At 30.6% G+C, this 11,993-nt stretch overlaps 2 protein-coding genes across 4 annotated transcripts in view; one reads left to right on the forward strand and one right to left on the reverse strand.

Moving 5' to 3' along the window:
- Positions 1 to 5,931: 5,931 nt before the first annotated feature.
- LOC101514852 (two-component response regulator ORR3-like) lies at positions 5,932 to 7,792 on the forward strand. The gene is made up of 5 exons (XM_004510971.4): positions 5,932 to 6,322; positions 6,483 to 6,583; positions 6,676 to 6,753; positions 7,172 to 7,242; positions 7,430 to 7,792. The coding sequence occupies exons 1-5, from the start codon at positions 6,088 to 6,090 to the stop codon at positions 7,614 to 7,616; spliced, it is 672 nt and encodes a 223-aa protein (XP_004511028.2). The 5' UTR covers positions 5,932 to 6,087; the 3' UTR covers positions 7,617 to 7,792.
- Positions 7,793 to 8,121: 329 nt separating this feature from the next.
- Positions 8,122 to 11,993, reverse strand: part of LOC101514528 (putative disease resistance RPP13-like protein 1) — a 16,046-nt gene continuing 12,174 nt past the window's right edge. Inside the window, exon 4 of one of the 3 annotated variants that reach the window (XM_073370692.1) lies at positions 8,122 to 8,489. The gene's annotated coding sequence lies outside the window, so the exon portion shown is untranslated. The remainder of the gene's footprint in view (positions 8,490 to 11,993) is intronic. The other 2 variants (XM_004510970.4, XM_027337165.2) reach the window with 2 other exon arrangements.

Genomic DNA, 11,993 nt, shown 5'->3' on the forward strand with positions numbered 1-11,993 from the left:
ATTCTAGCTATGGTAACATACTTTGACATGGAGTTAGAACATATGGATGTCAAAAGAGCATTTATCCATGGTGATTTGAATGAAACAATCTTAATGCAATAACTGGATGGCTTTAGGACTCAAGGAAATGAGGATTGGGTCTGCTTGCTAAAGATATCACTCTATGGGCTAAAGCAATCACCAAGACAATGGTATTTGAGGTTGATTCATTCATGCTCAGCAAAGTTATGTTAGAAGTAATTTTAATAGTTGTGTGTATTATAAACAAGTATCATCAGCAACATACATTTACTTGTTGCTATATGTTGATGATATGTTAATAGCATCTAAAAGTATGAAATAAATAGAAAAATTAAAGGGCCAGCTGAAGAAAGAATTTGAGATGAAGGACTTGGAGCCAACCAGGAGGATCCTAGGAATGGAAATCATCAGAATTAGAGAATAAGGAAAACTGATAATTTCCCAATAGAGCTACATTGGAAAGATTCTAAATAGATTCAATATGAGTGAATCAAAGGCAGTCAGCTTTCCACTAGCATCTCACTTCAAACTTTCTTTAGCCATGTCATCAAAAAAAAACAAGAAAGCAGAAGACATGAAGAATATACCATATGCAAGTGCAATAGGAAGCATCGTGTATGATATGGTATGCTCAAAAACAGACATTTCTCATGTTGTAAGTGTCACAAACAGGTTTATGGGAAATCCAAGAATGAGCCATTGGCAAGCTATCAAATGGATTCTAAGGTACCTAAAGGGAACTCAAAGTATGTGTTTGAAATACAACAAAAGTTCATAATCATCAAAACCAATTCAAGGACTTGTAGACTCTGATTTTGTTGGAGATTTAGATAGAAGAATATCTCTTACAAGATATGTGTTCATAGTGTTCAACAACACAATCAGTTGGAAAGCTAATATTCAACACATAGTGGCATTATCAACAATAGAAGTTGAATATGTTGCTCTTGCTGAAGCTGTGAAAGAAGAAATTTGGCTGAGAGGATTGATCACTGAACTTGGTGTTAAACAAGAGTTTGTTTGGATAAGTTGTGATAGCCAAAGTGCAATTCATTTAAGTAAAAATCAAACGTATCATGAAAGAACCAAGCATATAGACATCAGGCTTCCTTTCATCAGGGATGTCATTGAAATGGGTGAGATAAATGTGGCAAAGGTGCACACAAGTGACAACTCAGTTGACATGTTTACGAAACTTGCCACATTAAGCAAGTTCAGGCATTGTTTGAATTTGTTTAATATCAATTCCAGAAATTGAGATCAAGGACCAAGAGGATCCGATTTGAAGAATCACAAGCTGAAGTTTCTCATTAGGTACAAAGGTGGAGATTTGTAATACGTGGTACTCAATTAGCAGACTTTTGAGATAAACTCTATTTTGGGTAGTTAGTTTTCAATTAGTTAGTTGTAACTACTTTTGTTTATTACTCCAAAATTGTAAACAACTTGTATATAGGTCAAAGCAAGCAAGGTTGGCAAAAACAGAACATGGAGAGTGTAGAGAATATAGAATGCAAGCTACAGTTTGTAGAAAGTGCAGAAAACTGCAGCACACAAGTGTTGAAACATTGTAATCATTTTCATCTCATTATTAGTGATAATTCGAAGTTGTATCCAGTCCCCCAGACGTAGGAGTTCATCTCTGAACTGGAATAACAATTTTTTTGTTTATTTTAGCATAGAAAGTTTTAATTTTGTTAGTCAGAAAACGGAGAACATTATCAATTTTACAATCTGATCAATCTTCATTTCATTTTCAATCATTCTGCGTTTTCTTTACAAAAATCAAGAACATTCTTGATTTAGTGACCAATTAATCTACGTTTTTAACAACAAATACTATTGTTTCTTTTTATTTTCTTTTTTTTTTTTTGACGAATTGAATGAACTACTATTTCATATATTTTATGTTTCATGTCTTATTTCCGCTTAAAATTCCAATAACTAATTCTAAACTAGAGATGTTATACCACATGTTTCTTTCAAAAATAGTTTTATTTAATTATCATTTTTAGATAGTGTATATAATGAACAAACTCAAAGTATTATTTTTTACGACAAAAACATGAAATAATAATGAGAATGATAAGACATCACTACTTCATTTTGACTATTTTTGCCGTTAATTGAAACTATGCTCTGATTTTGAAGTACTAATAAGAGAAAAATGATCACAAATTATATATTACTTTAAAAATATTTAATGTATAATTTAACATTTTTATTTATTTTTTAAATATACTTTGTTTTTTTCTTTTGCAAAGGCTTGTTGATTTAAATAATTGTGTTTCAATATTTTTTATTTATTTTAATTTAAACTTCATTTAATTGTTGTCATAAGTTTAATTATTGATTTTTAATATGTGTTAATTATGTTTTTATATATTTTGTGGTAATTTATGGTTGCTACATTTTAATTATTAAAATGTAATTAAAATATTTTGATGTATTTATATACAATAAATTAAAAAAATAAATGACAATTAAATCAAGTTTATAATGAGACTTATATTTTTTATTGTTGATTTTTTAATTATAGTGATATAGACAAAAATAATAATAAAAATGAAGAATAAAAGATGAATGAATTTTAGAGATACAACATCATATACTTAACTATGTGACAAAATTAGTGTTACATGGCACACAAGAGCTTGCAGAATCTCTTAGTATGTCAGGTGGATTCACGTCAAATCCAATTTTTGACACGTTTACTATTAGAGTTGGACCATGCTAAAATAACGGTTACTTCATGAAGTAACGTCACTTCACAATTTAATAAAAGTAAATTTATTTACAAATTTATTACCGTTAAATTTTTTTAGAGTTAATTTGTACATAAAGTTCATTCTCTTATTAATTGAAATAATTTTATTTTCTTACTCTTTTTCTTCTTTCAAAATTTTTTCTCTTTACGCTTCTATTTACAATATTTTTTACTTATTTTTTCATCTTATTATTTTTTTTAAATTATTTGTGTCAAATAGATCCAAATCAATATAATCTTCAACAATCTTGCATTTTATGCAAAATTATCAACATCCTATTTGGGAGCATAAAGCATATTTGGGAAAGCTTTGAACATGAGAATAATGAAATTTAAATTTATTATTTACTTTTATCATTTTTAATTATTTATGTCATGTATTTAACATTTAATTTTTATTATTGTTATAAAAATTTAAGTTCAATTTTATTTTAAATTTAATTAATGTATAATGATATTAATTAAAATATTAAAATTAGTATTTTAAGTTATAACAAAATTAAATATAAATAAAATATTAATATATGCATTAAAGTTGTGGGACCTAATATGACTTTTAAGAGTTAAACTATTAAATTAAAGAATGAGAAAACTCCATTTAAAAAACATATGTTGATAAAATATTTTGTCAATTTATTTTAATATATTATATTAGATATTAGATTAGATGGGATAGAAAGATTAGATAAATTATCTTGGGTATACCTTTTTTAAAAAACGACTAATAAATAAATTGATAAAATCTTAGTACAAGGTGATCTGGGAATTAAAAGTACAAAAAGAAATAGACTAATAAAGGTAAGAAGAAAACATAGATAAAAAAGTCCATAACCTAAATGATGATTCTTCATCATATGCATTTTTTTTTTAGTCTTATTTATCTTTTATTCATTAGTTAATTTAATGAGTTATTTGATATATTTTGTTAATTTTATTTCTTTAATTTAATGAAATGTTTATGTTCTTATATCCTTGATTAAGTAGAGATTTTTCAGAGTTTTGTGTCGTTACTTTGTTTTAATGCAGTGCTGAATTTTGGTGAGAAATCAATATGACCTATGTAGAGTATTTCAGTCATATCTGGAGTTCTAGATGTCCAATTGGAGTCAAATCAAGTGCACATGAAAGCTACTATCCATAGCTACAACTTTCATGAAGACACCGGAACCCAATTCAGACTCAAAAGAGAAGAAAAATGCATAAAACATCAAACAGAAGAAGTTGTGCGCCTGAAGCGCAACAACTGCGCCTGAGGCGCATTTTCAGCATTTTGCCACTATCGGGACGCGCTTAAAGCGCAAAGGCTGCGTCTAGGGGGTGTGGCACGCGACAACATTCATTAAAATGCATTTTTTTTCACTTTCTAAGAATCTTTTTGACTTTGGGGAAGTTGGAAGACTTGTGTCATATTATAGAAACTCAAAGACGGACGTTTCTAACACCATTAGAGCAGTTTTATCAAGAATCATTCATGAATCTTTCTTGTAATTCTTCTCTAATCTTTATCTTTTCTATCTCTGTCATGAGTAACTAAACCATATTTGTTATGGATGAGTGTAACAAGATGAAACTTTTATTTTTTTTATTTGATTTCTTTTTATATATGAGTTTATTGAATTATTTTTCTCATCTCTGTGCTTAATACTTTTTATTGCTTGATCAATATTAAAATATTCTACGATTCATATTTTGAAACAAAAGTGGACTTTACGAATGCTTGAGATGAGAAATTCATGAATTTGTAGTCTAGGGATAGTGCAAGTCATGAAACCAATTAAATTAGTTGCAGAGACAATAGTTTAAAAAGAGAATTCATGTATAGTAATGCTTAATTCTAATCTTAAATCCACTAAGGAATTATGGGTTACTTTGGAATTAAAGGCTATATCACTAAGACATTAGGGTAAGAATAATAAAGAGAATTCGGTAATAATTCAATAAATGAATTCAACAACTAGGATCAAATTAGACATCAAAGTTGGATTCGAAGTGAAACTGATTCCTAACATTTTTCTTATTATAAAGGATCAATTTTATTACTGTTGTTAATTTTAAATATCATTTCAATTAATTTGGAAATTTTTTGTTCAATTTTAGTAATTAAACATAATTCGATATTAAAACGTAATCTTTGAGTTTGACACCGGATATTACCGTTTTAATTATTACTTGCAACGATTCAGTACTCTTGCTGAAACGCTATCATTGAACATATTTAAAGATTTGAACACCAAGAATTTGGTTATACTTGGCACGAAGCATAATTCAAATTCAAAAGAATAATAATTTACCAAATTTATAATTAAGATTCATAAATCTTCACAAAGTTCTCATTCAAATTATTTTCAAAAAAAAAATTCGTTCAAATTTTTATCAAAAAAAAGTTCTCATTCAATTGATTTTGAATTTCGCCAAGTAACCACCAAAGTATTTCAAAAACAAAAAGAAAGGGAAAGAAATCATTTATATATACTAAAAATAAGAAATTTATAAAAGGGAAAGAATAAATGAGATCATATATGTTTTTCCTTGAAAAATTACTTATATATGGATTTGGTAGAGATTTCATGTGGTTGGAAAATCTTGAATTTGTTTAAAAGTAATTTGATTAAGATTGAAAAGTTAATTTTTAATAAAAGAAAAATTAAATTTAAAATTACTTATTTGAAATGTGAAAATAGATCGAGTCTAAAATGCATGACTATAGCACATTAACTCATATAAAAGGGTAAAAAGAGAAGAAAAATATGCACGGAAATCATATACTTTCTGATCCTACTAGTAATTTGGACTAAGTGCAAAGCACTAAGTAGGTTATGCACATGCATGAATGGAAATGAAATCGTTTCTCTCTTAAAAAAATACCCCTTTTATTCTAAAAAAATAGAAATACCCTTCAGGCCTAATGAAAAGGCAAATGAGTTGAAAAGAAGATCATATAGTTCACCTATTAGCAAAAGGTCACGTTAAATCAAATAAAATAATTAAGTGGTCAATTGACAAATGTCGATACTATTAAGTTGAAAATTATGTTTAAATTCGAATTTAAAACTTCGCAGTTGTATGTGAATTTTTCAGTGTAACTATACTATCTATTTATAGACAAAACATAATTAATATAATTAAAATAATAATTAACATGATCTAATTTAAAATATTGTGAAAAGAACACCACCTTCTTTGCTTCTTCTTGAATTCAAAAATCAACTTTTGAGATCCTTCAGATTCTGGATGAAATCTGTAGGATACTGCTTTCCAAACTGTCAAATATCCTATTACGATTATGTATCTTTTTGACCATGATAGCCTCACATTTAAAATGTCATATTTTGATTTTGATTCATTACAATTATATTCCCTCTCACACATTCTCTCTTCTATTATATTTCATATACATTTTTCTATCTCACAAAAATATTATCTTTCAAATAATGGGTATGGCTGCAGAGACTCAATTCCATGTTTTGGCTGTTGATGATAGTATTATTGATAGAATGTTGATTGAAAGGCTCCTCAAAACTTCTTCTTTTCATGGTACTTTTCTTCTCCATTGTTTTTTTTTTAAATATTAGTATCTTTGTGTAATCAAATATATATTGTATTTTTTGTAGAAGATGTGATTTTGGTTACTAAATTTGATGTAAGATAATGATATATATCTGATTGTTGTGGTTTATTTGGATTGAAATAACAGTTACTGCAGTGGAATCTGCTAGTAAGGCTTTAAAATTTCTTGGTTTGGTTGAGGATGAACTTAGGACTTTTGATACTCCTGTTGCTTCAGAAATTCATCAGGTTCAATTCACTAAAACAAATTCTTAATATTATGAATTAGACTATTTTATTGGATAAATTTGTAATAATCTTTGATTCAATTATTGATGCAGGATGTAGATGTGAATCTGATCATAACAGATTATTGTATGCCAGGGATGACTGGCTATGATCTGCTGAGAAAAATCAAGGTACAATTTTGGGATGTTTGATAAGACTTTTTCAAATTGCTTTTTTTTTTCCACTTATTTGAATTGATTAGTCTAGATTCAATTTGCATTAAATTTTGCCATATTTTTTTGCTCATTTGCATAATTTAAATTTATTGGATTAGTCTAGTAATTTGCTTTTCTATTTAGGAAACAATTTGAAACTATAGGATCTTTTTTCTTAAATACAAGTTATTTGAATTTTCAAAACCAAAATTATTTCAAAAAATAATCACTTCTGACATTTGATTTGGGATGTTTGCCAAATTCTTTTTATAATTGATATTTCCAAAATTTACAATATAATAAATCTCAAACCAAAATTATTGATGGCATAATAATATTCAACTATTTTCCCTTACTTAATGTTAAAACCTAATAAAAATTCATTGATTTGCAGGAATCTAAATCTTTTAAAGATATACCAGTTGTGATAATGTCCTCTGAGAATGTTCCATCAAGAATAAATAGGTGAGAAATTGTATATCATAACACAATCATATCAAGTTGTCTCTACAGTTGCGCGTAGATAATATTTTAAAAAACTATAAAAATATATAACAAATTAATTATTTTGAAAATGCAAAGTCTCACATGTTATGAACTATATTTTATTAAATTTGACTAGTCCTAACTATTGTTTGTAATTTTATATCAGATGTTTGGAAGAGGGAGCTGAAGAATTCTTCTTGAAACCAGTTCAACAATCAGATGTAAACAAGCTGAAACCTCATTTGTTGAAATCAAGAGTTAAGGAAGAGGAAGAACAATCCATCAACAACAAAAGGAAGAGCATGGAAGAAAATCATTCACCAGATAAAAGTAGGACAAAATTTAGCATTTAAAAATTGGTTTCAAATTAAATTTGATGATAATACATAGGTAGTGAGAAGAGTAGATGCCAATTCAATCATGCAAAAAGAGATAAACTTTACAAGTTTTTTATGTAAATAGCTGAGAAAAAATTTCATTCAATTTGTTTAGTTTTTAACAATTTATTTTTGACAATGTTTTGCTTCCATCATGTCTCTTATGGTTAACAGGGAAACTTTTTCTTTTATAATCATGTCCCCTATACATCCCCTATAAAAAAAAGATGTTATTGTTGATAAATTATTGGTTTTTGAAGTTTTTTAGACTTTTATGTTGTAACAAATTAAATTCCAACTTGCTAAACATGCAGTTGGTCACTTTCAATAATTTTTCAATTATTAAACCTTTGTATATTACAAAAGAAAAAATAAAGTTACCAAAGTACAAAAGTTTCTAGTAAAGGATCACAATTTTACAGAGAAACATTTAGAAGTCACCTCATGGTTATCAATTTTTCAAGAAATCAAATTTGAAATTTAAGAATAGTAATCATATAACATAACCTATGGAATTGATGAGATTACTTGCTATTTCTAGATCAGTGTATTCCAGATAAAAACAATATTCAAAGTCTTGTTGGAAACTTAGCAGCACATTGTTTATAATTATAATACATAAAACAAAATGAAGTTATGCATTAATGTTTGCACACATAGAATCAAATTTATCCTTCTTCATGGCTAGCTAGCTACTCTGCATCTCATGGTAAATGTGCATTCAAGGACTTTTAAAGACTAATCACACTCATTCCTCTCTATTCTTCCATGGCCAAACCATTTGAGCTTCACCACCACCATTCAAGGACTTTCATAGACCAAAATTTTGTTGTATGATCCCTGCTACCACTGCACATGAAAGTCAAGTAGATGAGTTAAACAAGTTACCAATAAAGACTTCAAATAATTTTATATAATACATGTTATTATTAGATTTGAGAACTAAGATGGTTTAACAGCATTGACCAATCTAGACGTGTAATAGAGGATACGTAGTTGGAATTTTATCATAACTATATGGAAAAACGATATCATGATTACTAATAAAAGTTATATATTTTAGAGATTTTGATGATGCAAGAAACAGCATTCCACCTATCTCAACATATAGCATGTTGCTTAAAAGTTGAATTCAAGATTAAAATCAAAATTTAATGACATTAAACTTGTGTATTGTAAGAAGAAGCAAATAACAATTATCCATGTTGAAATCAATTCCCCAAATCATTAAAAAATGTACTTGAAACAAGCACCCAAGGACACAATTAATTCCTTGTTAAGCATAACAAGCCAAATGTGAAATATCTCTCCTAAGAATAACATTCACTGGAGATTCAACATTAACTGAAAACATGGGAGATGTGATTTTATCAAATAATATCATTATAATAGGAAAGTATCTCCACTAAAGAAGGAATTTGCTATGTTTGCTTCTACTCTTTTATATAGTATGGGAAAGATATAAATAACCATCAATCTTTACTATACATGCTACATTCCATCACATCTCAATCTTCCAACCATTAGTTCCAATTTACCCAACAATCAAATGGAAGAACTTTTGTGCTTCACCATTTTCCGAGTGTTCTTCTGCTCACCAAACATGAAAACTAAATATAAGCAACATATTTGGTTGAAATTCAACTTAAGTAGTGGCATAATGACAACAAAATTGTTGCATTCAAAACTGTGATAAATATTTGTAAAATATGTGATTTGTTGTGTTTCTTGTGTGTCTCAAACAAGATCACACACATTCTATTTATAATGAGGTTACAATAATTACATTCAAATAAAATAATTACATTCAAATACTAGGGACTTGTATTTGACTAGAAGTTCTACCATTGAACCTAAAAAATTGTACAATCAAACAATAATAAACCATACTTTAAATTCCAACACTCCTCCTCAAGCTGGAGCATACATATCATATGCACCAAGCTTGTTACATATAGATTCAACTCGAGGACCCCTAAGTGACTTAGTGAATATGCCAGTCAATTGATCAATTGACCCAACAAAATTAGTTGTGATTTCTCCGGAAAGAACTTTGTCTCTTACAAAATGACAATCAATTTCTATGTGTTTTGTTCTTTCATGGAAGACCGGATTGGAAGCAATATGAAGTGCAGCTTGGTTATTACAAATTAGTTTCATTACGTTGACATCTCCTAACTTGAGTTGTTTGAGTAACTGTTTTAGCCATGTAAGTTCACAAGCCGTTGCAGCCATAGCACGATATTCCGCTTCTGCACTCGATCTTGCGACTATGTTTTGTTTCTTGCTCCGCCATGATATCAAATTACCTCCAACAAGGACACAATATCCAGAACTGGATCTTCTATCTGATGGTGACCTTGCCCAATCAGCATTAGAGTAGCCAACAACATCGGTATTACCCTTATCTTCATAAAGCAATCATTTTTCTGGTGCATTCTTGATATACCTAAGAATATGAATCACAGCATTCCAGTGACTATCACATGGAGCATTCAGAAATTGACTTACTACACTTACAGCAAATGTAATATCAGGTCTAGTTACTGTAAGATAATTAAGTTTGCCAACAAGTCGTCGATATCTACCAGGGTCTTGCAATGGCTCCCCCTAACCTGGTAGGAGCTTGACATTAGGATCCATAGGAGTATCACGCGGGCGACAATCAAGCATGCATGTTTCTTCAAGTATATCAAGGGCATATTTTCGCTGAGTAATTGCTATAAATGTCTTAGACTGAGCAACCTCAATCCCCAAAAAATATTTTAGCGGCCCCAAATCTTTAATCTGAAAGTTTTGAGACAAATGTTGTTTGAGCTGATGAATGCCAACCTGGTCATTACCTGTGATGATGATGTCGTCAACATAGACAAGCAAGTAGATGCAAGTGGTTGGTGAAGAGTGCAAGAAGAAAACCGAGTAATCAGTTTCACATCTAGTCATACTATACTCCTGGAGCACGGTACTAAACCTCCCAAACCAAGTACGGGGAGATTGTTTCAGGCCATATAGAGGTCGACGTAATCGACATACCAAGTGAGAGGAACTGCTAACAGTGAAGTCTAGTGGTTGTGCCATATACACCTCCTCTTGTAACTTTTCATGCAGGAAGGCATTTTTTATGTCTAATTGATGGAGTGGCCAGTGGTGAATGGCAGCTATGGCAAGAAAAAGTCGGACGGATGCGATTTTGGCAACCGGAGAAAAGGTATCCCCATAGTCAAGACCAAAGATATGTGTGTATCCTTTTGCCACAAGACGATTTTTTAAGCGATCAATCTTTCCATCAGGCCCAACTTTGACTGTATAGACCCAGCGACACCCCATTGTGGTTTTGCCATCAGGTAAAGGTACTAAATCCCATGTCCCGTTGGAGTGCAAAGTAGTCATGTCATCTATCATTGCTTGTCGCCAGCCAGGATCAGACATAGCTTCACTTGTAGTTTTCGGAATAGACACAGAATCCAAGGAAGCCACAAAAGCATAATAGGATGTAGATAATTGATTATAATTCAAATTACAAGCATATATAGGATTAACATTTCGAGATGAACTGTTACCTTTACGCAGAGAAATGGGTAGCTCTGGTGTAGGATGCGGAGAGTGAGAGTCAGGTAGAGCAGGGGATGAGTCTTGAGGAGCGGGTGGTGGACGAGGCCTCCGTTGGTAGGTGTGTAGGGTGGTGCTAGAGACAGGGGTGGGTGCAATGGGGAGATTAAGGACCTCTGGAGAGAGAGATTGTGACTGATCAGAATCATTGAACTCTTTTGCAGTAGAGAGAAAGAATGGGCGAGTCTCAAAGAAACTGACATCGGTAGAGACAAAGTATCGTCGAATATCTGGGGAATAGCACCGATAACCTTTCTGCAGACGAGAGTAGCCGAGAAAAAGACACTTAAGGGATTTTGCAGCCAACTTATCTTTCCCTGGAGTAAGGTCATGAACAAAACATGTGCACCCGAAGATGCGGAGTGGTAGGGTATAAAGATGTTGTTGAGGAAACAAAAAAAAATGTGGTACCTTGTTTTCAAGTACAGAGGAAGGCATGCGGTTGATTAAGTAGCAAGCTTTGAGAATTGCCTCTCCCCAAAAACGAGGAGGTACATTATTGTGAAGGAGCATGGTACGAGCCGTTTCCACCAAGTGTCGGTTCTTTCTCTTAGCGACACCGTTTTGTTGAGGGGTATGAGCACACGAAGTTTGATGGAGGATGCCCTGTGAAGTCAAAAAAGATTGAAAAGACGTAGACAAATATTCGCGAGCGTTATCACTTTGCAATATTTTTATCTGAGTACCAAATTGTGTGTTTATTTCTGAGCAAAAGGTTTGAAAAATTGAGAAAACATCTGAGCG

The sequence above is a fragment of the Cicer arietinum genome, chromosome 7, assembly GCF_000331145.2.
Source record: "Cicer arietinum cultivar CDC Frontier isolate Library 1 chromosome 7, Cicar.CDCFrontier_v2.0, whole genome shotgun sequence".
Classification (NCBI taxonomy): Eukaryota; Viridiplantae; Streptophyta; class Magnoliopsida; order Fabales; family Fabaceae; genus Cicer; species Cicer arietinum.

Coding starts and splice junctions, on each gene's coding strand:
- LOC101514852 (XM_004510971.4), top strand. CDS start 6,088: ATGATAGCCTCACATTTAAAATGTCATATTTTGATTTTGATTCATTAC. Junction 6,584..6,675: donor TTGCTTCAGAAATTCATCAG/GTTCAATTCACT, acceptor TTATTGATGCAG/GATGTAGATGTGAATCTGAT. Junction 7,243..7,429: donor GTTCCATCAAGAATAAATAG/GTGAGAAATTGT, acceptor ATTTTATATCAG/ATGTTTGGAAGAGGGAGCTG.